This window comes from Alosa sapidissima, chromosome 21 (assembly GCF_018492685.1).
Source record: "Alosa sapidissima isolate fAloSap1 chromosome 21, fAloSap1.pri, whole genome shotgun sequence".
Lineage (NCBI taxonomy): Eukaryota > Metazoa > Chordata > Actinopteri > Clupeiformes > Clupeidae > Alosa > Alosa sapidissima.
Genome location: NC_055977.1, coordinates 30,264,419 through 30,290,488, shown reverse-complemented (window position 1 = coordinate 30,290,488; position 26,070 = coordinate 30,264,419). Strand labels below are relative to the sequence as shown.

General features: G+C 39.2%; 1 protein-coding gene and 1 long non-coding RNA gene across 3 annotated transcripts in view; one reads left to right on the top strand and one right to left on the bottom strand.

The window, feature by feature from the left end:
* Positions 1-21,823, top strand: part of hpcal4 (hippocalcin like 4) — a 30,399-nt gene extending 8,576 nt beyond the window's left edge. Inside the window, exons 2-4 of one of the 2 annotated variants that reach the window (XM_042077261.1) lie at positions 11,870-12,041; positions 15,321-15,536; positions 19,101-21,823. In XM_042077261.1, coding sequence (XP_041933195.1) covers positions 11,880-12,041; positions 15,321-15,536; positions 19,101-19,298 — 576 coding nt within the window. In that variant the 5' untranslated portion in view covers positions 11,870-11,879 and the 3' untranslated portion in view covers positions 19,299-21,823. Of the gene's footprint in view, positions 1-11,865; positions 12,042-15,320; positions 15,537-19,100 lie in introns of both variants that reach the window. The other variant, XM_042077259.1, reaches the window with a different exon arrangement.
* Positions 21,824-23,462: 1,639 nt separating this feature from the next.
* On the bottom strand, positions 23,463-25,858 carry LOC121695993. The gene is made up of 2 exons (XR_006026215.1): positions 25,264-25,858; positions 23,463-24,978 (listed from the first exon to the last, which is right to left on the bottom strand). It is a non-coding gene; the product is annotated as an uncharacterized LOC121695993 (long non-coding RNA).
* Between the last annotated feature and the right edge of the window lie 212 nt (positions 25,859-26,070).

The window sequence follows — 26,070 nt, the reverse complement described above, 5'->3', positions numbered from 1 at the left end:
CATAAAGTTTTCAATAACTGAATGAAACTGAATGAAAAGTTGTCATAATGTTAGCTACTAACATATAACATAACATTCTGTAATTTTCCTCTGGGGATGAATAAAGTATCTATCTAGAATCGAACGTCTCTAGTAGGGCTGCACGATATATCTAAAATCTATCGTTATCGCGATATCAACGCTTGCGATGGACATACCGCAAAGATTACTTAATTTTCAATACATTTTGATACATTTTCTGTGCTGCGCGCATTCCATACAGTCTATGGTGTATTCGCATTCTGAATGTCAACATAGTTTACCAAACCGATGCTGTCATGCAGCCCTAGAAGCCCGTCCCCCACCAGTTTAGGTGTGTGGTGTTTTAGGTGTTGAGGCAGGAGCTAAGTCGTGATGGCTGAAGATATTCGAGCGAGGTAGGCTACAATTAGTTAAAGAGGAATTGGTGACTAAAAGGAAAAACACGTCTGTTATATGGAAATATTTTGGTTTTATGAAGGCCGACTTATTACAAACACAGTGCCAAATGCATCCTTCTCCACCATGTTCAAATAAACAATTTCTTTCGTTGTTGTTATAGGATCAGAAGATAGCCTATCTGTCTTTCACTGTAAGGCTTGTACAGTATTTCATAATTTGCATTTAGCAAAAGCCCCAGACAGCAGCAGAGAGGTAATCAGGATTCGTTATTTGTAAAAGTTGTTTAGCCTACTTTGTTAGCCTGGACTGTGTGATCGCAGCCACTTACTTTCACTTTCTGCTGCCCTCGTAGTCGGCATGCCGGTAGCTTAATAACGTGGGATGCGCAGCGTATGAGGTTACAGACTGGGATACTTAAGATTTTAGATGAGTGACCGCTGCGATATAGCTTAAGTACAGTAGCTTTTTTGCTAGGCCCAGCGAAGGCTGGCAATGTGGAGTATTCCGCTGGTTGGTGCACAAGTATTCAGATTGGCTGTCTATCCGTCTTTTACGAGGATTTTCTTGGAGCACATCTTCCACACAACTTCGATAGCCTAGTCAGTAGGTATCTTAGCTGTCCACCTAGGCTACATAATATACTGCTCAAAAAATTAAAGGAACACTTACAGTTTTCCACAATTTTTCAAACCCATTTTTTGAAACCTTCCACCCTTCTCTCCATTCTCAAACTACACTCACAGAATGTCTGACAGTTCTTGCAAAATAAAACACTCGCCTTAAAAGTTTTTCTTATGCTCAGAATCAAACAGTGTCAGCACCAATCCAGTGTATGATTGAAGTGTCCCCTTAATTTTTGAGCATACATTCCCCCCCACCCTATAGTCTATGTTAGCAGCAAGTAGAATGGAGAAAAACATTAAATATTTAAATATCGCAAGTTATATCGTTATCGCAGTACTCAATAATGTTATCGCATATCGCATGTTTTCCTAATATCGTGCAGCCCTAGTCTCTAGCAGTAGCTGCATTCGCCTACCGTAGTCTAAAGCAACATATTATACAGTTTATGAAGTTGTACGTCTATGAACAAAGTAGAACCATGCTAGGTTCACTGCAGATATGTGAATTATGTAGCACATGCATTTTGAGTTTAACGTTAATGTATAACGTTACAAACTACGGAATGGATTTTATCAAATTCGTGTTAGCTGATGTGATGCTTGGTGTAACGTTAGCAAAGTCACTGTTCTTAGCTTCTAGCTTCTATAGCTTACAATGCGCATTTCTTCAGATAACTGTCATTACGTGATGCATGTAACATGCTCTAAATAGGCAGTGGTTTATCTAACCTAGTCACGTACTTATTATCTGTTTTATTTTCAGAAACACACACACGGCTGTATTGGGGCTGAACCGAGGACTTTTGGAGCTGAATACGATGCAATAAAACTAGAGAAATGAGCAGAAGATCTCTGCCTTACCAGAGCCTTACTGTTTATGAATAAAAAATGATATGGAATAGAAACATCTGGAATCTATTTATTTCAGTTGTTTCAGTTCAAGTTGGCTACAAAGAGCATTCATAGCCTAGAGAAAACTATACATTTTTTTTATCTGCAATGTTCCAGGAACATAGGCTTACATAGGCTATTTTTAGGCTGTCCCTGTTTAGTTATATTCTAGTTATATTTCATGTACTTTATTTCATGTTGAGTTTTGCTTCCCAGCATGCATTTCGATTCATTTACGTATTTTACGTAAAAAATATTTTTTTTTATTTTGAAACAATATGGTTTGAACAATTTAGCTTAGGCTAGCCTAGGCCTACTCTGATAATGTTTTGAACAATATGCTACGGGATATGCCCATTAAAACGTTGTATTAGTTTATTAAGAAAAAGACACCGTAGATGTGAAAGCAGCACATCCTAGCCCGGTATAAAGGTCCATGTCTACTCGTCATTAGTATAATGCATAAGGAGGACGTGATTTCATACATGACAGGTCGACGTGAAAACATGAGGTAAGTGTAATTGATCGTGTAATTGTAGTGCAAGTCATAAATGCGTGTTCATGTTCCGACAATCTCTCTCCTAGCAGCGATGAAGCCTTCAGGATGTACCAGCCTACTGCTAAATCACGTTGCATGTGTTTTTTTTTTTTACCATCGCGGTAATATAAACGTTGCGCGCATAACGTCACAGTGACCAATACAGGACGTCCCCTCAAAGTCTCGGGGACGTCTTTTAGACCTCCCGAACAGAGGTCCGCGGGATGTCAAGGGAACCCTACACAATGTCGAGGAGGTGACGTTCGCCAGGGGACCTTTAGGGGACGTCGCCAGGACTTTATTTTGTTTATTGGGGACTGTGTTATCTTGCTTCTGAATGAGGGCAAAGACAACCAAAGTGGGTGAGAGGCAGAATAGATATGAATCATAGTATTTAAATAGGCTAGTGCCAATCCAGTTGTGTACCGCTACCAAATACCTGTCACCAGAATTTCCATATGACCGTAGCTGATTGAAGACCAACACATTTTGAATCAACTGCAGCAATCTCAACAGAGGCAGGCTGGTTACAGTGCCTGTGCAAGACGTTGTGTAGCATATTGTGTGGGATACAGCCTGATCTTACAATTGCTATAGGGTGTTAACTGATGAGATCTTGAGTCAAATTGGTCATTATTAACACCCACATTTCGTTTTAGTTTGGGTCAATGAAAATGAACCAAGTTGAATGTTAATGTTTTGTGGGTTACTTATGGGAATGCAGGGATTACTGTCATCATGACAGAGCAACAGCATGTGGCTGCTTAATAAACATACCTGTGTCTATTCCTGTCTAACCCATGGGATTTAGGGACTTTGCCTTGCATGCTTAGATGCTTCCCAAGAGGAGAGAGACAGAGATGGTGTCTATGTATTACTGTTTGTGTTCAGTTGGCTGTTGGAGTGTCTTCAATCTTCTTCTGTTGAGACTCTCTATGACAGAGGAGTCTGTCTGGCATTGTGCGCTGTTGTAAAATTGATTTCTTCATCTTTCTAGAATTCACTGTCACACTGTCACTGCTGTGAACTTAGGATAGTTCCCTCTCATATGGACCCTCTAATGAGGTCCAAACGCTATGTGTGCCCATGTTAGGCAAGACTAGCATACTATTTTTAGTTTTAGGCCTCAGAGGTATGACCTACCTACAGGTGTTCTGTCTGTAGTGGAAGGTGGGATGTGTGTATTCTGCCAGTCCCAGCTGCACAAGGGATGTGCTCATCGCTATGGAAACAGCTCTCATCTCGGTTCAAAGATTCTAATTTAAAATAATGTGCTGGGACTGAGATATGCACCTGGGAGAAGAGCATGAATATCTCTCTCTCTCTCTGTGTATGTGTGTGTGCGTGTGTGTGTGTGTGTGTGTGTATTCACGTTTCAGAAGAAAATGGGAACTGTAGAAATGAAGTAATGAAACGAAAAACAAAACAGCAGAAAGACAGAGAAGCAAAAAATGATCTTTGAATGTAGGAGGATGACATGCGGATTTGTGCTTCTTACCAACAGCAGCATGATGCTGCTCTGCATGTCATAGCCATGACTCATGACTCACTGGTGAATGTATGAGTCATTTATGGTTAGCAACACTTATTTTGTCAAGAAGAAATACAAAATGACTTGGCTACAAATAATGTACAGTAGAGAGGTAATATAAGACCAGATTACAAAGGATGTTTAGTTTCAAGTTACATGATTTAGTCTACTGCAGGGCTTTTAAATTCGTTTGTAATGGGGGCCAGTTCATGAGAAGTATCACAACTGAGGGGCCGGAGAAATACTTGAAATATGAGTAATCACATTAACAGCTGTAGATACAATGAAGTACAACAACAACAATATAGGAGTTGTATTTTGTAAATGCATAGCAACATCACTAGCCGGTTGTTTATTATGGTAACACTTCACAATAAGGGTACACAATTAAGCATTAGTTAAGTATTAGTTAAGCATTAACAAACACTTATTTCATCATTATTAAGTATGTTTTTAAGCGTTACCATTATTATTTTGTTGTATTTGTATTTTGGGAACATTTCAGCCACAGGCCCTGGCTACTCCAGTGGTTACATTGTGAAGGTGGCACTGACTTTATATTGCTAATATGGTTAATTAAATATGTGATAACAGATCAACAGCAATGGAATCTGTGCAATGGAATACATTTTATAACTGGAGATGGGTTTAGAATAGCCTGGCGAGCCAGACCCACATTAAAATGTAGGATCTGGGCACTCACTGTTCGCAGTGCTCAGTCCGAGGGGCGGGATAATCAGTTGTCTTTCAAATTCCCTCTGCACGCAATAGGACGCAATAGGATATTTGTTTTCAAGTAGCAGGGAATTCAAGCCAAACCGTTACAACTCTGCCATCAATCATTATGTTAAGCCCACCAAACGACTATGCACGATTTCAATGCCAGATTTCGTTTCGATTTCTGGAGCTCACAAGCCAATGGAGAGTTGCTAGACTAGCCCTGGCAGCAAATGTAATTTGCTGCCGCTAGGGGCGCGTCTAGATTTCTAGGCTAGGTTTAGAACTCATCACTGTAAATTATACCAAAATGTAGGATGGTCTATGAATGGATGGTCTATGATGGTCTATGTAGAACTCTATGATAGGAGGGAAAGGCACTGCCTCCTTTTTGTTTAAAAGGCACCAGTGGCACGCCAGCTGTAATCCTGTACGCACTGTGCGTACATTTTTTTTCACTGCTTTATCATTCAATCAGTATTAGGCCTATACAACAATAAAAATAGGTTGTGTAATATCTTGATTGAAACATGCTTCGTGCACAAACGCCTATGTTTGGTGCAAAAAGAGCGGACTTCTCAGCATAAGGATACATTAGAAGATGATGATTAGTGTAAACTATGTCATGACATGATGAGCAATTTTGGTGCTTCAAAACGCAAGGTTCCATTCAGACATATAAATCATTCAATCCTAGTGATCCTAGTGATTGTCATGAAAAGAAAACATCAGCTTAATATTTTTCAGGTGTTTAGCAGTAAAAGGCACACTGTTCTTAGCAGTGATGCTGACGGCAGTGAGATTAGGCATTGCATCATCTACAGTCAGTCACTAGTGGGGCAGCCGTGGCCTACTGGTTAGCGCTTCTGACTTGTAACCGGAGGGTCCAGTAGGAACGGCTGAAGTACCCTTGAGCAAGGCACCTAACCCCTCACTGCTCCCCGAGCGCCGCTGTAGCAGGAAGCTCACTGTGTTGGGATTAATGTGTGCTTCACCTCACTGTGTGTTCACTGTGTGCTGAGTGTGTTTCACTAATTCACGGATTTGAGACCAAATTTCCCTCACGGGATCAAAAGAGTACTCATACTCTATTTGGAACATTTCACCGTTCAGGTTTCAAGATTGATAAGGATTAATAAGATTCAATTAATGCGTAGGCTATTAGTGGATCATCTAAAAGTTTGGGACAACCAAAACAGCAGTGCAATGTATTTACAGTGTTGTGAGCAAATCCTTATTGTTAGTAGGTTACCATAACTGTGTTTTTCTCTATTGCAAATCACGACATAAACTCATTGGTTTATTTTTTCTTTTCTTTCCCTGTTTCGCGGGTTGGGCAGTTGAGTTATAATGCGCATATAGCATATGTTCACCTAATTTGAGCCAGAGCCACTTGCTCTGTAAAGGTTTTTCTGTCCTTCCCAAACTGCGTTAAAATAGTGTGTTTAGCAACCAGAATTAAAAAAAATTCCCGGGGGAGAAATCTCCCTCATCCCAGAACTTTTAAAAAGCTTGAAACACCCCTATAGCCCACGTAGCCTACAGCCAGTGTTAGACGCTTCGTGTGGTAGGCTATTTTAAGGGATGACATGGGTAGGTTGACGTGATTAGGAGGGGCTTTCTGTTACAGTTTATGTAAAGGTTTTTCTTAGGCTCAATAAGGAGAGAGGCCTACATTTACCAAAAGCTTTTTTTTGGGGGGGGGGTAAAGGGGGGTAAAGGTTTTTCTTAGGTTTTTCTTAGGCTCAATAAGGAGAGAGGCCAAGGATACAACCCTAGCAGCGCCCCTGTAAGGCACTACTGGGAAAGTTACCTTTTTACCTAAGTTTTCTTCTGAACATGAAATCAATCTGCCACAATACATGCTCACAGGGTTTTATATCTCTTCAAACTCCACAAATTAAATCTGAATTTGGTAAATTAGCTTTTACATTTTTTACATGTAATAAATGGAACAAATTGCAAGAATTATTCAAAGATAGGTTTGTGTCACTAGACCAGTTCAAGGGTATGATTGATGATATGGCTGTTGCACAATGTTCTTGCTTTGACTAATATTTAGACCTTTTATATCATTATTATTATTTATACATACATATTCCCCTTCTTCTTTTCTTTCTATTTATTATTATTATTATTATTATTATTATTATTATTATTATTATTTTTATTATTATTTGCCTTTTGTATCTTTTTATTGTTCTTGTTTTGTTATTTTGATTATTGTTGTTGTATGTTTTGTAACTCAGGGCGTTGCTGTAAAAGAGCTTGATGCTCAGTCAATTTCTCCCTGAATAAAAAACGGTTGATGATGATGATGATGATGATGATATTCCGTCCCTTCCTCCGCCAAGAGTTGACATGTGAATACATCGTGCCAATCATGTGGTATGTTGTGAATACATCGTGCCAATCATGTGTTGTGATCTTGCAGCTGGAGCGAGGTTGGTGTGTCGTGATTCATGGAGCATTGTGCATGCGCAATTCTACCCAAAAAATATGCCCGATAAGAGCCCAAAAAGTGTTGCAATATGACCGCCGAGTGGAGGGACTTTGGTTTAAGCTACTTTTTGTTTAGCTTTAAGGGCTTCTACTCCTGAAGCATCTGCTGATGTGGCACACTCACACATATTCATCACTAGAGCATGTAGTCATTTGTTGTGTTGCTAAGACAACTATTTATTCACTAGAGACTTTGATACCATCCCTGGGTTTTGAACACTGTTCAAGATCATGGTCTGTACCAGGAGATCGTTTGCGTGTTGGGTTAGGTATGGCATGATTGTCCTTATGTTGAATAGTGTGAAGTGCCATGACCGGGTATCAGAGGCAACATGGTCAGAGAAGGTTAGCTGGTCAGTGTGTGTTCACTAGTTCGCCCTTCTATATGATTGCTTCAGCTAGACTAGAATGTATGGGAGAAGTGCGTGTTTGGCAAGGTAGCTGTCCGTGGTCCTGGAGTGCCTGGAGCGGACATCGCGATAGAGCGATGACCGCTTGCACCCCCCTGTGTAAGGAGGATGAGTAACAGGGCAATTGGTGAAATGGAGGAGTAGGGGGAGGAGGGGGGATGATTTCTCTAACGTCGGAGCGTGTGACGTATGGAAAAGGAGGTCGGCTTAAATAGGCCTACCCTGCGGCGGCAGTCAATCATCCCGAAGGCTCCACCCGAACTTTGTTTATAAAACATCATTTAGTGTGTGTGTGTGTGTTTGTGTGTGTGTGTGTGTGTGTGTGTGTGTGTGTGTGTGTGTGTGTGTGTGTGTGTTTGTATGTGTGTGCATGCGTGTGTGTATGTGTGTGCTTGTAGACATTTAGTAAGTACATTTCATCATCCTCTACCGGCAACCTATGCTCAACACCACCATCTACAGGCCGATTGGTGTACAGTCCCTAAATGTACACATAAATTAATTTATTGTATGGCCCCCCATTGAACGGAATTCCACAAAACTTGGCATGCATTCAGAGGGTGTCATAAAAATCCTACTCTTCAAATTCCATGCAGTTTGGAACATGTCAGGCAAAGATACCTGAGATTACAGTGCCTCATTTTTGCTTTTTCATTTTTATCTAGGTGGCGCTATACTGCAAATGAGTGGTTATGGGATGGGTTGAAATGGCCCCCTGAGACCAACATACAGAAAAAAATTAGTCATCCTAGGCCCTACGGTTTTCAAAATATTAACAGACCACTCTCATTTGCAAAGCATGCAAACCCATGCCTCACACACACAGGTGCACACAGGCATTCTTCACACATCCTACCCTACTTATCCTGTCCCAAGATGCCCCATAAAGTAATGCTTAATCCATATGGTGGGTCCTTCACACAAGGATAAACCTAACCTCAGGGTCCTTTGCATACTACACACACACACTGGGCTTACCTTTGATGGCTCCACAGCAAGCCATCCCACTTCTTACATCCCACTTCTAAAAATTGGTTACATACAGTATTTGCATGTTGTTACATGTGGCAACAGTTATATTCTGCACAAAGTTAATTTGACAACTTGTCGACTCATGCGTTTGGCGGCATAATGATCACTGATCAATGATCACACGCCGCACCTTGCACCACAATGGTTTTGGGAAATCATGAAAATAATACCCCTGGTAGTTCATTAACTGCTTGGGAGACCCAGTATTCGATTTCTTTGAATAAAATGCATGTGTCTCCATATGGATTTTAGATCCAGTATATCTCTATGCCCAAACCTTATCTTCACAGAAAAAATAAATATTTTGCCAAAGTCCTACGGACTTTCCCCTAAAGATGGCAGCAAAGATGGCAACATTTCCGGAAAGGTACTGGCTTGATGAAATTCATTCTGGACTCTCTATCCGACCACATAAAGACCTCGGGATACTTCGGTTTGGCTTTAGGGACCCTCTATTCACTACCACGTAAGTGTAATGTTGTTTGGAACTGTAGAAGAGGTATAAAAATAGCGTTTTGTAGTGGCAAAATAATATGCCCTTCTCACTTCCACGCTAACGAGTTTTGACTAAAAACGGTAAAATCGAACTTTCTCAAAACACATCCACATGATTTTGATGTCAACTCAACGTATGTACTCCCAATCATCCGTAAATTGATCTACTAAAGTGCATTTTACTCCGGATAATTTCTTTAAGTATATATACTTTTTTGATCCCGTGAGAGAAATTTGGTCTCTGCATTTAACCCAATCGGTGAATTAGTGAAACACAAACAGCACACAGTGAACACACAGTGAGGTGAAGCACACACTAATCCCGGCGCAGTGAGCTGCCTGCTACAACAGCAGCGCTCGGGGAGTAGTGAGGGGTTAGGTGCCTTGCTCAAGGGCACTTCAGACGTGGGCCACTGGTCAGGGCTCGAACTGGCAACCCTCCGGTTACAAGTCCAGAGTGCTAATCAGTGGGCCACGGCTGCCCAATGAACAATGGTTTGAAGACTTTGAACTTTGAAGATGTACAGTAAATGCCTTTGCTGTAATTCCACCATGCACCTCTATGTCTACAGTCTTTCTCAATCATCTTTGCTTATGATGACAATCATTCCTAAAAGCATCAACTAAAATATTTAATAAATAAAAGAAAAAGAAAAGGATGTGGGTCACAATTACCAAAACAAGCTCCTTGAACTGATATGTGCCATTTTTGACATATTGTGTGTATGTGTGGTTGTGTGTGTGTGTATTTGTTTGTAGGGGCGAGCCGGGACAATTGAAACACGGGACGAATGTAACAATCCAGTTTTCTCCGAGTGTAATGATGATAGACCGACGTCCTTCGGTCAAAACATAGAGCATGTTAACCTCCTTCTATTAGCCAAATATCTTCCTGCTATGTCATTTTATCACGGAGTTACTGGCGATAAACGAGTTTTGATGCGCAAAAGTAAATTTCATTTGTGGTTACATTTTTTTCGATTATCAATGAGTGTTTTTCATTTAAATGTTTGACTTAATGCTTATTCAGTAGACCATTTAGTGTTCTCCACAATCCCAGACTTTCATATCGCATGCTTGTTTACATGGAAAGCAAAACAAGCTATAGTGACATAAGTCTGTGTCGGGACGATTGAAACACGTGTTTCAATCGTCCCGACACAGACTTATGTCACTATAGCTTGTTTTGCTCCCGACCAGGCTGTAACTCCATGTATTTTAATGAAATGCATTAAAATACACACGTGTTTCAATCGTCCCGACACAGACTTATGTCACTATAGCTTGTTTTGCTCCCGACCAGGCTGTAACTCCATGTATTTTAATGAAATGCACAAATATCTGTGTTTAAACACTCATTTATGGAGGTGAGACATGGAAAAACAGTTTTAGGAAGATGAAAATACATTCGGGCCCACCAGGCAGGGGGTCGAGTTTTCCCATGTTATCCTATGGAGACTGACGGCAGGTGGGTCGTTAAGCCTACTTATTTTGCTGTGCAGTCGCCTAACCCACGTAAAAACCTAGTGAAACGACATTTTCAACAATATAAACATGATATAAATGGGAAAGCTTACCGTTTTAGCTTTAAACATGGCAGAATCATCCACAGGGCATGATATTTCAAAAATTCACTTCATACACGCTTCACGATGATAGCAATGAGTTTTTAACAGACATGCACAAAGACGTATAGCCCTGCAACAATCTATCTAAAATAAAACCTTTTGGGAGTACCATTCATGATATGTAGTAAAATGTCGAAGTTGTTGGACGTTTATACTACTTCAATTATATGGCTTAAACTGTATGTTTCCTGTACGTCCCCTTATGTTCTTTCAACATTCCCGACCAGGAGGGACGAATGAAACATTACACACGTCCCACTTTTGTTGTAAGAATTCCTGAACGGTTTTGTTCAAAGCTGAAAATGCATCTGTATTTGACAGAGGACAGATGTAGGTTACTAGTGACCAAATATTAGCTTTCAGTGTGGTACGATCGCTTTGTAAATTACGTTTAATTAAAAAGTGTTTCAATTGTCCAGGCTCTCCCCTACTGTATGCATTTACAGTATTATTTCAGAACAGGGTAGGCTACATGACAGGAGAGTGAGCAAAAGGTAGAAGGTAGTAAGTACACAGACTCAGAGACACAGCAGTAATAGAAACACATATCTAAACACGTCACTCATCAAATCAACCAAAAAAGACAATTTTGAAAATGTAAGGCTCTCATCTGATGTAAAAAGCAAGAAAACAAATGTTATTTGATAAATCTGGAAGTTGGCAAGAAGGTTAGCAGCCACATCCTAGTTAATTGGGTTGGATGGATGAATCATAAATGAATCATGAGTTGATCCAGTCTATCTTGCATTAATGTCAAATGTTTGGATCAACGATGATTTGCACATTGATGAAATAAGATTGTTTTCTATTAACAAAGTCAAAATCTACCTCAAGTGATTCTCTCACTCACTCTCACTCTCACTGTTGCTCTCTCTGGAATGCTCTTGTTGCCAAGCGGCCCAGTGGAGAATGGGAGAAATAAAATTGTCTTATAGCGCATTTCTTTAACCTGCAAAACCTGCATTTCTTAAACCTGTTGATTCTGTTGTCTGCAGATTCTGTTTTCCCCCAAATTAGAATTTAGCTTTTCCTGTGATTTTTATTTTATTTTAGGTACTCACTGTCCATTTACACCCAGACAGGTGCAGCAAGATGGGGAAACACAACAGCAAGCTGAACCCAGAGGTGCTAGAAGACTTGACCAAGAACACAGAGTTCAATGAAGTTGAGCTCAAACAGTGGTACAAAGGCTTTCTGAAGGACTGCCCCACTGGGATCCTCAACTTGGAGGAATTCCAACAGCTCTATGTCAAGGTACTGTAGGCAGAGGATTCTAAAGCAACACATAGAGTACTGTATGTATGTACTGTACTGTATAGTCTGTATTGAGCAACACACCCCTCACTCTGACCTTGCAATACTACCCGGGGAGCATTTCTAGGAAGAAGTCATTGCTGAACAATGGTGGTAAAAAGTAACATTTGCTAAAATATTGAATTTACTCACACTGTCTAGAAAACATTGTAGTAAGGTCCAACATAACTAATTCCATTGTTCATGTCACTGTAGTTCCAGCAACTTTGTTAATGATGTCATGCAGTATGCTGAGAGTAAAAACTAGACCTACACATTTACTACACCATCTATGGAGCAGTGATTCATTTACATGGTCAGGTTATATGAACCAATAATTAACTTGATGACCCTGAATAAAGAAAAACAGAGGTGATTCACGGATGAAAGTTAGTCTCTGTTATTTGTAGGTGTGCCAGTCCACATGTTACTATACGTCATTAACCACCTTAGTCCAGACTACTAAAGTTTGGAAACTATCATGGTCCAAACTTACAAAGTACTATGTAAGTACGACGGTTTTGGGAAACAGTCGTAACTTAGATGTTGGTTAGTTGAACGATGCATCGTAGGCCTACTGTACCATGTTAGTGAAAAGCTAACCTCCTTCCGTAGTTGTACGGAAAACGCACCCCTGCTCCGTAGGCGGGTTAGTTGTAAGGCTGCTAGAAAAGGCTGTTTGGACGAAATTAATTTAATACAAATTTATCTGAATGTGCATGATTTGATCTGACTATTTATGATACATAAGTCAAAATACTAACAACAGACTGTGTGTGAAAAATGAGCCATGTGTGGCATGTGCCAATGGAAGCAAATAGGTCTACAGAAAAGCCCTCAAACCTAAAAAACATGAGGTCAAAATGCAAGACAAAAACTGACTAAACTAATCTAACACTAATAGGCACATGTGTTTGTATTGCACTAGCGTTGTACAGTATGGGTGGCTTAATTGTAACAGCTCCTAACAGCGGGTCACGTTTGTCATAAGCTTAGCTAGCACCTACTATGAGTTGGCTACATCAAAATGGTTTCAAAATGGCTTCAAAAAGGTGTTAAATTTTAGCCAACAAAATGCTTATTAATGTGATACTAAGATAATAAGATTGGACTCAGTGACTTCGCCCCCAACTCAATAATCGAAAGACAAGCACCATCTAGACATTTACTTTAATGCCTCCAAAAGACATTTTGCTTTAGATTTCCATGAAAACACATCTACTGTATACTGACCAAAAATTTGTGGGACACCATAGCCTATCCTAGTAATGTGATTAACATGCCCTGATCAACCCTATGCAACTAAACAGTCCATGTTACATTTAACCCTGCGTTACTTTGTGCCCCACCGTTACCCTAGGTGTAAGTCTGTCATGATAATTAGGCTGTTATCCACTTATCATGCAATATATGAAACTATTGACAATGACTTTTACAGACCCGACTGTTGTGGTTACATTTGTGTCATTAGTTTCATCATGGTAATCTAATTAGCTATAATTCACTGATTGAAATAAAATAATCCCGGAAATGTATGAGGAGTCCCTTTGCATGCAAGTCTCTACTAAAATAATAATTTGTGTAGACTAGAGTGCAATTATTTTTTTTTTAAATGTTAATTGTTGCAGGCAAAGTGTCAGTTATGCAGTATTGGGTGTCCTCAGAGCACTATCGTAATCTTTAGATGCTAGGTCTATATAATATTATAGAATCTCCACGTTTTTGCCATTGGGGACAACATGCAGAACACCAAAAATACTGTGCATTACCAGAGAAAGTCAATCCTATTCTGTGAAAAAGTCATTTATTCTAAAATTACACATGGCAAAGGGACAGTACAGAATATTGAAATTAGGAGAGAGTAGACACAATTATACTGAACTGAGATAGAGTAGACACTTCCAGTGAAATCCCATCTACTCGTTCTAAAACACAGTTAACTCTTTGAATTACAGATGGAATGTTTATGAAGTTAGTCAACACACTCACGTTATCTCATTAGCCTGAGGGAGGTATTGCTGAAGTATGCAACAAGTAGGGTTACACCTCAGAGGCATATGCAGCAAACAAATCCACTGAGTCTTGTGCTGGCCTATAGTTTCAGCTACACACAAATTTGGTAGGTGTGTGTAACTCCGCAATAACTTTTGTATGTACACTGCCATTAGCCACACCCAACAGGAGGTGAAGTATTTTGAATTTTGTGCGTAATGACACATGATCAATTATGGCGCACTTCTAGATGGCTAGAATGCAGCATTCTGCCAGCCAATCAGAATGCAGGATCCCAATAGCCAATCAGAATGCAGGATTTCGACAGCCAATCAAAATGCAGAATTTCTGTGAATCAGAATGCAGTATTCCTTCAGCCAATTAGAATGCAGAATTCCTTCAGCCAATCCAAAATGCAGGATTTTGACAGCCAATCAGAATGCAAGGTTCCAACAGCCAGTCAGAATGTAGGATTCTACCTCCCCTAGTAGGAAGGCTGAATGCCATTTTTTAGGATAACTTGTCTACCGATCTGCCAATCACAAAATGTATGTAGTAAATTGGTCTCTTTGAGGTGCATCATTGCAGCCTTCATCACATATTTTAGGTGTAGCGCCACCTAATGACTACCATGAGTGTACTTAGGCGCTTCCATCCTAATTATGCTTTTAAACAAAAGTTTGACTCAGGTACATTCACAAAAAGACCCTAGGTTGCATCTTGGCAAGAGTTACGCTTTAAAATAAGTTGTTTATTTTCATGTTCATCATTGAATCAGTAGATAGAGCAGTTCATACTTCAATGTTATCTTAATGGGTAATGCTTCATCACATTTTAAATGTATTATAAAGTGCATCTTAAACTGAAGATGGATAGCAAATCAAATAGCAACAACTGTCAAATAGTTCTTCTTAGAGTACATTTTAGAGACTGTACTTTTACCATTGTTTTTTTCTCAACTGTAAAATAGATTTTTAAATCTAGGACTATGCTTAATCCATGTCCAGGAAGCCAGCCCACAGGTTATGAGGAGAATTTTATGATCCCAGCAACCATGACCATTCCTTGATGTATGTAAAGGGTTGAAAGCTGACATTGTACATCATGCTATCAGATGATGCCTCTGGTAAAAGCAACTGATTAAGATACAGTCATACATACAGGTGCCCTGTAGTTGTGTACAGAAATTCTATGAGTGAGACCAATTCATGTGTTTCATTTAGTTGTTCTTTTGCTTGTTTTCCTTAGTTCTTTCCATACGGTGATGCCTCTAAGTTTGCCCAGCATGCCTTCCGGACCTTTGACAAGAACGGGGATGGCACCATTGATTTTCGGGAATTCATTTGCGCCCTGTCCATCACCTCACGGGGAAGTTTTGAGCAGAAACTCAATTGGGCTTTCAACATGTATGACTTGGATGGAGATGGAAAGATCACACGCATGGAGATGCTAGAGATCATTGAGGTACATATAGGTGTTGCTTTACAGTGGCCTGTTTAAAACACTTTTAAAGCACTTGTGACAAAACTGCTGTAAATTGAAATTGAAAATAATGAAATTAAGTATTTTATTATCAATTAATAATTTTCTCCCCCCTTATTACCAGGTTATAGTGCCACCTATATTGTAATAAGACATACCATATCTAGTGTATATTATTTAGATGGTTAAATCAACTTATTTTGCTACATGACTATTATTTCTATGTATAGGGACAAATGTTAAATAGAAGAATGAAAACGTTCTACTTGCATCATAACATAAGCATTTATCTTGACAAATTGATATATTCTTGGTTTTCATTTGGTTGATTTTGAAGGTGCTGTGCATTAATGCGTTAAAAAGAACATGTTCATTGAACAACCTCATTTTGCTGTGAACAGCAATTTAACGCAACACAGTTGCAATTGATGAACAAATTAATGTGAGATTCTGAATCTGGGTGCACTCCTTGATTAGACCCTATCAAAAACTGAATTTAACACCCTCGTGTCAGGATAGACAGGATAGGACCCAAGCGCAAGACTCTTTCAAACAAAAGTTTGAACAACATGTTTTATTACAAACAATACTTACAAGACTTCTGACACGACAAACAGAGACAAACCGACAAAGGACAAAGGAACAGGGGGTAGAAATACAGAGACTAATTAACAGAAAGACAGAGGACTGGACAAAACCAACAAGACAATAATGGGGAACAGGTGCGAGCAGAAACGGAGGGAAACTAACAACAAAGCAAGTGCAGACCATCAGTCACATGACAGCAGACAGGTAAAGAGAGCACATGGGGAACAGCAAAAGCAAACAAACACAGGACAACACACAAAATGGCCACCAGGGTGGCACAAAGTCAATCAGTCCCTGCAGGATGCTGACACCTCGGCATAGTTGACATGCTGAGGCACTGCATGTCTTCCTGGGATTTGTTGTGACTCTATGCTTCCTCCTAACCTATGTAGCTACTTCCAGGACTACACTACCTACAGCAACAGGCTCCTTTGCGCCGTAACTAATTTCTTATTTAGCTACCACAGATGCAAGTCCATATGAGCTTATGTTAAAGAAGTAGTTCAGCTCTAAATAAAATATAGGCCTAAAATAAAACATTAATTTAACTTTCTGCATCTTCTCTAGACATATGCAGAAGGCAAAATATTTTTTTGTTATTTCATTTCTAATCATCCCTTAAACTGACTGAATTCCTATTAAGCTATAGCTATAATATATTGCAAGGAAATGCAGATTGGGAAGGGCATTATTTTTGGTAAATGAGTAGTCAGTAACCCACTTATACATATGCATGTGTGAGAAACAAAGAAATGAACCTAGTAGCCTACATAACTGTATACATGTCTATGACCAGTCGCAAGTGCAAGTGATGTTGAGGGAGAGTGAAGGCTTATTTTAAATTAACTGGAACTTGAAATCACAAAATATAACGTGATTTTTTTTTTCACTTTAATGAACTGAGCATTGAGCTAGCTCTTGTGACATGCACAACACTGGATTTTGAAGGATATTATTCAAAAATATTGTGTTGCATTGAAACTTTATACAATTGAAAGGATGTCCTTGATTATTTTCCTTGATTGCATTGTTGGGTATACTTTATTTCTTCTATGTCGCATAGCCATACAAGAAACCTTCAAAATGTATGCATCAATAGCTGGCATACATATTCATATCTGTCTGCTTTCGGGTGTGTAGCCTATAGGCTACATTATAATAACAAAAAAAATTATAAAGCAGTAACGTAATACTGTAAAATGTGATGTAAGATGATAAACATAAGCAGGTGTGAAAGAATGATAATGTATAAAACACAAATTAATTACAAACATACATACATGTACGGGATTCCCCTACGTGATCGGTGCCCATGTAAATGTCTATGACTATACAATACACCAGGAATTTAACACCTCTCCTATTTATATCTGAAATGGTAATTAGCAGATATGTTTATATCCAAAGACACTTGCAACATTAGAATAATATTTAACAATACAATAGTAAAAAAAACACCATAGTAACATTATTATTATTCAATAACAGTAACCATGCAATAACATAATAATACAAATGTACTATTATTTCTTAGCTGCTCCTCCTCTATTTACAGATACTGGATTTTGAGATGAAAACACTGTGTTCAATTGTGTTAATTGTGAAAGAAGGTGTTGACACTTTCGGAGTGACCTTTTTAGATCTGTTGTTCTGCCTTTGCTTGCCATTTTATGGACCTAAAAGGTGTGAGTTTATCCATGTGCTTAGTTTTTGTGTCATGCCATGCACACACAACGCATTCAGCAGCACGACCTGTTTCTAATGAAATTTGTGATCCTAAACAAATTCTGAATAGCTGATTTTAAAAGTAGGTTTGTATGCGGTGGAGAGCCCTTTAGAATCTCTGTATTGTCCCTGTATGTGTATCAAATTGGTGGAGTTGTTAATCTGTTCTTGTCTCTTTGTTTATTTTGTGTGTGTGAGTGCAAACTTTACTGCATAGTTGTGCTTTCATGTTTTTGTTTATGGCTGTCTTCAGTAAAGAAGAAGTTGTATCACAATCTATTTTTTTTTTGATGCAGTGTGCTGTTACTGAATAGTCCCACTAGGAGTCCTGTCCATGGCTGGTCAATGCATTTGGCATGGCCTCTGTAACCAGTCAGGGCTGCTGGCACTGAGGTCCAGAGCCTGTTCTGTGGCCGGTCAATGTCTCCTGTATGGACGGTAGAGTGACACAAGGGGGAGCTCCAAAGCCAGTTCTGTGACTGGTCAAGTGTGTAGTGTCAACCAGGAAGCACTAAAGCCATCTGCTGAAATAATTCAGTATTTTTCTATGACAAATGTCAACAGGCCTGTCTGGTCAATGATAAGTTTTAACAGCTGCACCTGTCTAAATTATGAGTTAGCTATTAGTTGATGACGACATTGACTGGTCATGGAACAGACTCCTAGTGTCACTCTGCCAACACCACTGACCGGTCACAGAGGCTATATCAGAGATATTCACCAGTCACGGAACAGACTCCAGACGTTGACTCCAGCAACAAGAACTTGCATTTATATAGCGATTATCAAGGCACCCAAAGCACTTTACAGTCACTATCCACCACCAATGTGTAGCACCCACCACACATCTACTTCAGATGGAGAGTGAGGGAATGCTGACAGCATTGACTGGTCACAGAGGCCACACAGGTGGTATGAGTCACGGCACAGATACTGGAGCTTGGTGCTGGCAGCATTGACTGGTCATGGAAGTCATGTTGAATGTATCTGATCAAGGAGCAGACTCGCCAGTATACGGCATCAAAAATTACCTGTTTTAGCTACAACCCCATCTCCTTCAGTATCTTCAGAAGTTCTCTTCACTTCCATGGAAGTCATTTTCTCACCTCATATCTTCATCCATTTATTCCACTTCATGGTCTCTTAAAATAAGATAAGAAATACTTTATCCCAAGGAAAATGGAATGTCTTTCACCACATCTCTCCTTTTTTTTATTCCTTTGCATGTCTTAGGCAATATACAAGATGGTCGGTACAGTGATCATGATGCGGATGAATGAGGATGGACTAACTCCACAACAACGTGTGGACAAGATCTTTAGCAAGATGGACAAAGACCACAATGATGAGATCACCCTAGAGGAGTTTAAAGAGGCTGCCAAGAGTGACCCATCTATTGTACTCCTATTGCAGTGTGACATGCAAAAGTAAGAAGGGAGAGAGGGGACAGAGAGGAGAAAGATGGAGAAAGGGAATCGGGATAGAGAGTGAGACTGCGACTGAGAGTGAGACGTGGAGTGGAGGAGTGATGTAGATTGTGTGGAGAGACATTGTACAGAGAAGTGAACATAGGGAGAAATAATAAAAAAAAACTGCTACAAAAAGTGAGGCGAGGCAATGAGTGAGCAAAAAAGAGGAAGAGTTAAGGAGAAAAGGTGGAAAATATGACAATGTGTGTGTGTGTGTGTGTGTATGTATGTATGTATACCTATGTTGCTTTTTGATGTAATGCCCTCTCACCCTCTATTAGCTGATTAATATATATATATATATATATATATTTGATTAGACAGTACACTGGTCATGTTCCCCCTGCTTCTCTCCCAACTGTAAGAACACCAACTTAAGGCCATTGTATCATGAGTCCGTATTGTTCGTCCGAAAATGTTGCACTGTTGAAAAAAAATCTCATGTTGTCACATTTGAACACTAACTCTGAAACTTTCGTCAGTCATCCAAGTTTTCAGAACAAGTTTGATTGTCTGCCTTTTTCACATCCATTTAGTCTACGTGAATGAGGTTACTGCAGCATTCTGTTTTTGATGAAATGACAGATTTTAAAGTGCAAAATCTGTCATTCCATTTGGAGACATTTGAAATGTAAATTCAGGGAATGTGACTGGCCATCTTCTCATCGCAGCCATGAGTTATTGTTTCCTGGAAACGCTATCTCAGCACCCTGACTGAGCAGTTGCAGAGAGGACAATATTCATGGATTCTTATAAAGACATGTCTACCATTTCCCATGAATCTGCAAACCCCTTTCACTCTTCTGGAGAAGGCACTACCGAAAATACTGGTGCAAACTAAATTTACTAATTACTTTTCTAATGAATACTTAATACTCAACATAAAATACGAATACGAATACTCAACATTAAACTTCAGATAACAGCCAGATACAAATATAAATACTCAACATAAAACCTCAGATAACAGCCAGATACAAATTTCCGTTCAGTAAGATAAATGGAATTCTCTAATAACAGCGAAGTTAAAAATCTATTTTCACAACAATATTAGGACAGCTGGCTGTGTAATTATGTTTACTCTGAAATCAAGCCGTATGATGACATTGAGTTATGTCCACACACTTGCCTTAAAATCTTAAAATGTAAGTATACGCTATTTCAACACCCACACATTATTATTATTATTATTTTAATTATTATTGTGAATATGAATAGTATTATTATGTAAATAACAATGTAGGTGGTAGTTGTGACTGACAGCTTGCACAGCAAAGAAACTGGTCTGTAATGACACAATTATGGTTATACCAACTGCACTTTTTTCACCAGACTTAGGTGGTACTATGATCAACTATAAAATTGGGGACCAAAATATCATAAGGTTAAAAACTTCCCATAAGGTTAGAAGCCCCCCAAGTGTGTAGGATAATCTATAGCGGCACCAATTTACAAACCCACTCCAGCAAAGCATACACCAGTTGCAGCCACAACAATTATTAGTTTCTATGAATCACATTTCTGTAGCTACAGTACTGTACAGTGTTTTTTTTAATAGCCTTGGTTCTGCCATGAACATCCAGGTAAAAGCTAAATAGGCATTTCTAAGGTGAAGCTGTGTCTATTCAACTTCAGTGATGGATAGTCATTGCTGTTGTTTTCAATAGGGAGTGTGCTTAGCATTCATGCTAGTCATATCCACTTGACAATTCAAGTTGGAGAAGGAGATAAGTTATACTGTATAAGCCCTAACCTGAGCTGATGTTAGCTTTCATGGACCTAGCCTATTCTCAATCTACTTCAAATGAACTACCTGGGAAACACTACAAGCTACAAAGCTTAAATGTGTCACAAACATTGTTGTTCACTATGGGCCTTAATTTAAATACAGGGCAGAGTCAAAGTCAAGCACTTTGTCTCGTCCATGACCTAAAACTGTCCCACCCATGTTTATGCCTTGGGTCTTGCTCATGGTATTAAATCAGCAAATATATTTTGCCTAGATATTAAATTAGTTCTGAAACTTTGGACTTTAAACAATAAATTATTCTAATGTATCATTATGTACCAGCATAGTTATGCTATAACCATGGCATTTCTTGTGACCTATTTATCCCTAGATAATGTCATCTAGAGAGATGACGGAGAAATCGTATGAAGAAAGTTTAATGTATAGTATGTTTCATTCACACAATCGGAAAACAAAATGAAAACAGACTACAATTACAGTGTTTTCACACATAGTCCTTCTTAAAAGAACTAAACTCGGTCCTCAAAGGGTGCCCCTTTCAGCCCTCGAAACAATCTCAGATTGATGACTCTCTTGCATATCTGAACTCTCCAAACATACTCAGACCCCTTTTAAATGAACCAAACTGACACCACCTCAGGAGGTAGTCTCAGCACGGTTTGCTTGAAGGTTTGTTGTGTGGCTCACTTAACCTATGCATTGTGAACATAAAGCGCACCATGGTTGTTTCACCTTGAGCCTCGTATTTTCTCCTTCTAGGTTTGCCGTTGTCGCATTTATTGCTCTTGTACAGTCACTGCCATACCAGCACATTTATTTATATGTTATTTCAATGAAGGGTCACATTCTCCAAAATGTTTAAAATGGCCAACAAGGAGGATTTGTTTTGCAAGGCAAGGTTATATTGCCATGCAGTCAACTAGTAGCCTCAATGACATTAGATTGCCAGAAGAGAACGCATATCAATAATTATTAAAAAAATATTATCATAAGGCCTATGTTAACAAAACATGATACAGACCTTTGTAAACATACAGCCAATTAAGTGTGTTCTTAAAAGTGTTGATAAATGATAAAATTAATGTATTCATTCACTGTCCACATAGAAATCAATGAACTGCAGAATTTAATGTGAAGATCCATGTGACTTCACTCACCATTTTTCATGATCTATCTATTATATCTCTGTTCAACTCTTCCATTAATGTTGCAAGAACCACGCCGCAATATTTTCAGGGATGGGAGAGAGACTGCAGCTTAGTCAACATGAACATGCTGCTTTTCAATTGTCATTTTGGATGTGAGCTACAAACTAAAGCTTGTGGGACATAGCAATAGCAGCCAGGTGGGGCAGGCTCTGATATCACTCTGAATGAGAAAGCAGTGATTAGTTGATGTGTTGATGGACAATAACAAGAGATAGTCCAAGAAGATGTGTGCAATAACTTCACATTACAATTAATTTAGAATCCTAGAAAAAAAGCTATCTCTTCATTTATGAAGCAAACAACCACACCAATCATGGATCATTATAATGAACCTGTTAATGAATGATAATGAAAATACACTGCTAACCCAGAGCAACTACATAGCCCATAATCCAAAGCAGTAAGGTCTTGGACCTCCTGAGGAACTACTGTAGAGTGTGAACAGGAAGAAAACAGGACACCCCCTCAGAGCTGAAGTGTACCAGAAAGATGTGAAATGTGAATATAAAAACAACGGAGATTTTAGTTTGTTTCTAGTTTTAGTTTTCCACTTTTTGGTGCACTTTTAAGCTAGAGAACCAGAGGGAGATTTTTTAAATACCATTATGACTGTGATGTAGTTGTAAGCAGGCAGGGGTGTGGGCATTTGCCAACTGTAAAGATGAAATGTGCACTTGCTCCAAAAACATGTTTTTCCTTGACATGAAATATCCTTGGCTTGTTTTAGTCAACATCAACACCATGAACTATATGAATCTGTCCCAACATCACAGTTTAAGGTTAGCTTACTTTAGGCCTACCGCCTTTATTGAATTGTCTCTCTAGCAGGCTTTCCTGAAGGTTTTACTTTTAATTATATTGCTAACATTGAGGTTTTTTTTATAATATTAAATAAAATTGCTAAAGGTATAGCTAGTTGCAGAACAATTGTGTACTGCTCTGAATGAGTAAGGATCACAGCATTTCAGTGAAACCAACAGACACAAACACAGATTTTACAAACCTTTCCCCTTCCAAAAACAGTACTATTATTTTTGGTCCTAAAAATATGGCACGTTTTGTCTGGTGATTTGATGAGAGTAAAAACAATCACTACAGCGTATTGTTATACAGTGAGAAACACTCAGAGGCATTGCTTTCCACAGTGTGAGGTGAACAGACAGCCACAGAAAAATAACCATTTCATTGATTTGCATGTTCAACTACCATCCATGAGAGGGGAATACATTTCATACAATTTATTGATGAAATCGTGCTATACAACACCAAAATAGAATAGGTTCCTTTCCTAACACTATACCTTTTTTATTTTCAGTACAAGCTGAAGTCATGCCACCAGGAAATCTAATCTCAATTCAATCACAGTCTTCTATCAAATAGGGGGCTTAGTTTAGGTCTGTAAGTGTGTAGTGTAGCCATATTAAGAAAACACATGTCCATACTTAACCATTATCACTCATCTGACTGGCTGGCCACATCTCTCATTAAGAGGAATAGGCCGTAATCCATCCAAAAAGTGTTCAGTGTTTAGGTATCACAATCTCTTATCAGACATTAAATTATTGATGTAGATTAGATTGTAGGCATTAAATTATCAATGTGTATGAGGAGCCACATGGCACTCGTTACTCACCATTCTATCACATGTTGCCGAATGGTTGAATGAAGCAACACAGATAGCAAAACCAAACTTGTAGAATGTATACTGTAGTTTGTTGACCTGCCATGTTTGGTCTGCTGTTGTAGGCCACCATCATCTTTAGTTTAACTTGTGGTGAATATTAAGAAAATAACAAAATGTTATAAAAAATAAATGAAGACATGTAAATTATGAAAACAAGTGTCAAAACAGTTTGTTGGATACCCATCAGTGTGCTGGAAAGTTGCTGCTGTAATTACAGGTTGTGTTTTTTGGTCTTGCTTCTAAAATGTAGTTGCACCTATAGACGGTGGTAAGTTCCCCTTTAAGTATGCATCATTAAATACTCTTAATACTGGGGAACAGTGACAGAGAACGTCTTATAAAATTCCAGAGTGTCCCTTTGGTTCCAGAGATTTGCCAGTCTGCAGATTTAATGGCCTCTTGTACTCTAAGACAGAAATGGATTCATCTAAAGATTTGTAAAGAGTGTATGATATAGCAGCTGATCGATAGGGCTGGTACTGCCCAAGGAAACATTTAGAACGGCCAGTTTACATTTAAACAAAGTCAAGCATATTAAACCCGCAATCTGGAACCTCGAGGGATCAAGAAGAGTGGGCTTGAATCACTGTTTGGGAGCTTTGTCATTACTTCCCTCATTCCCTGTATGTGCTGCCTTGCTCCAGCACCTCTGGGTTGAAGTTTTTAATGCATCTGCCCTTGCATGGAAGCTCCCCGCTCCACCTTCAAGCATCACAGACTGTATAGACAGACTCTGTACGTCTCCTGATAACAATAGAAAGGTATGATACAGCCTTGGGCTTCTCCCTTGGTAGTGGTTTGGCTGTGAGGGACCTGCGCTCGGTCTAGCTCCGGCAGAGATGGCAGGACGGTCAGGACCTCTTCGCCCAAGAGTGTATGGAGCAGCTCAGTGAAGAAAGCAGTAGGGTGCAGTCCCTCAATGGATTCAGGTAGGCGCACTATTCTTATCTTCCTGCAGCTTCGGGGTTCATCAACAGCCATAGGGCTCTATTTTTAAAATCTGAAACGAAAGGTTTCAATACGTTTAGGGTGTGGTCAGTCCAAAATCGCTATCTTAACGGCGTAATAAGTTTGCAAGACACTAGGCGCATTGTTCAAAAGGGTTGTTCTTAATCAGTCATGGGTGTGTGTGAACTCATAGGAAAGGTGAAACTACAGTAACTTCACCATAGTCTCATATGCAACTGACAAAAACAATTCTACACAGTTATCTACTTTCACTATTGACTGACAAGGGGTTACAATCGAAAACATAGCCCTTACATAGCAACATAGCAATACTTACCCCAATAATGTTTGAATGACTTAATACTGCAGACAAATCATTGGCTCTGTTCGAAATGGAAGACAGCTGTCTGCTGCCTTCCCTCCCTAAATAGAGAGCTGTTGTGGGTACCTGATCTGCATGGGTTACCAGACCTGCATGATACGTCACAAAATACATTCTGATTGGTCTATTAGCCATTGCACTTCGAGAATTTAATTGGTCAGAATGTTGGTGGTACGTTCAGCTGATCTCACTACTCTCTTCAGAGCTTTACAGTCTAGCTCAGTGCTATTTCCATACCAAGCTGTTATACTCCCAGTGATAACACTTTCAATGGTGGTTCTGTAAAAGTTCTTCAGTAGTTGTTGAGGTAGCTTGAAGTACTTGAGGCGTCTGAGGAAAAGATGCTGATGACCCTTTTTCACCAGTGAATTAATGTGCTTGGTCCAAGTCAGGTCTTCAGTAATATGGACTCCAAGATATTTAAAACTCTCTACCCTTTCCACTTGAGAGTCATTGATCATAAGTGGTCGATAAATCTACATGGTACCCTGTCTGACAGCTGTGTCCTTTTGATGAGCCACATTATCATTTAAGGCCAATTAATTGTAAATTTCAGATTTTTATGTAAAGATGTGTAATTTCACTTTAAATCATTTGAAAATGACTGGGAAATGTGTCCAGAGCATCTTGAGGGGAATGGGTGCATAGGATATTTTCAAGGATTCAGAGGAAAAGATCCTTTGTTGACACAGTGCCTAGATATGAGTGAAATCAGGAATACATTATTAAAAGCAAATTAGCTGTTAGTGGAATAAAATTTCT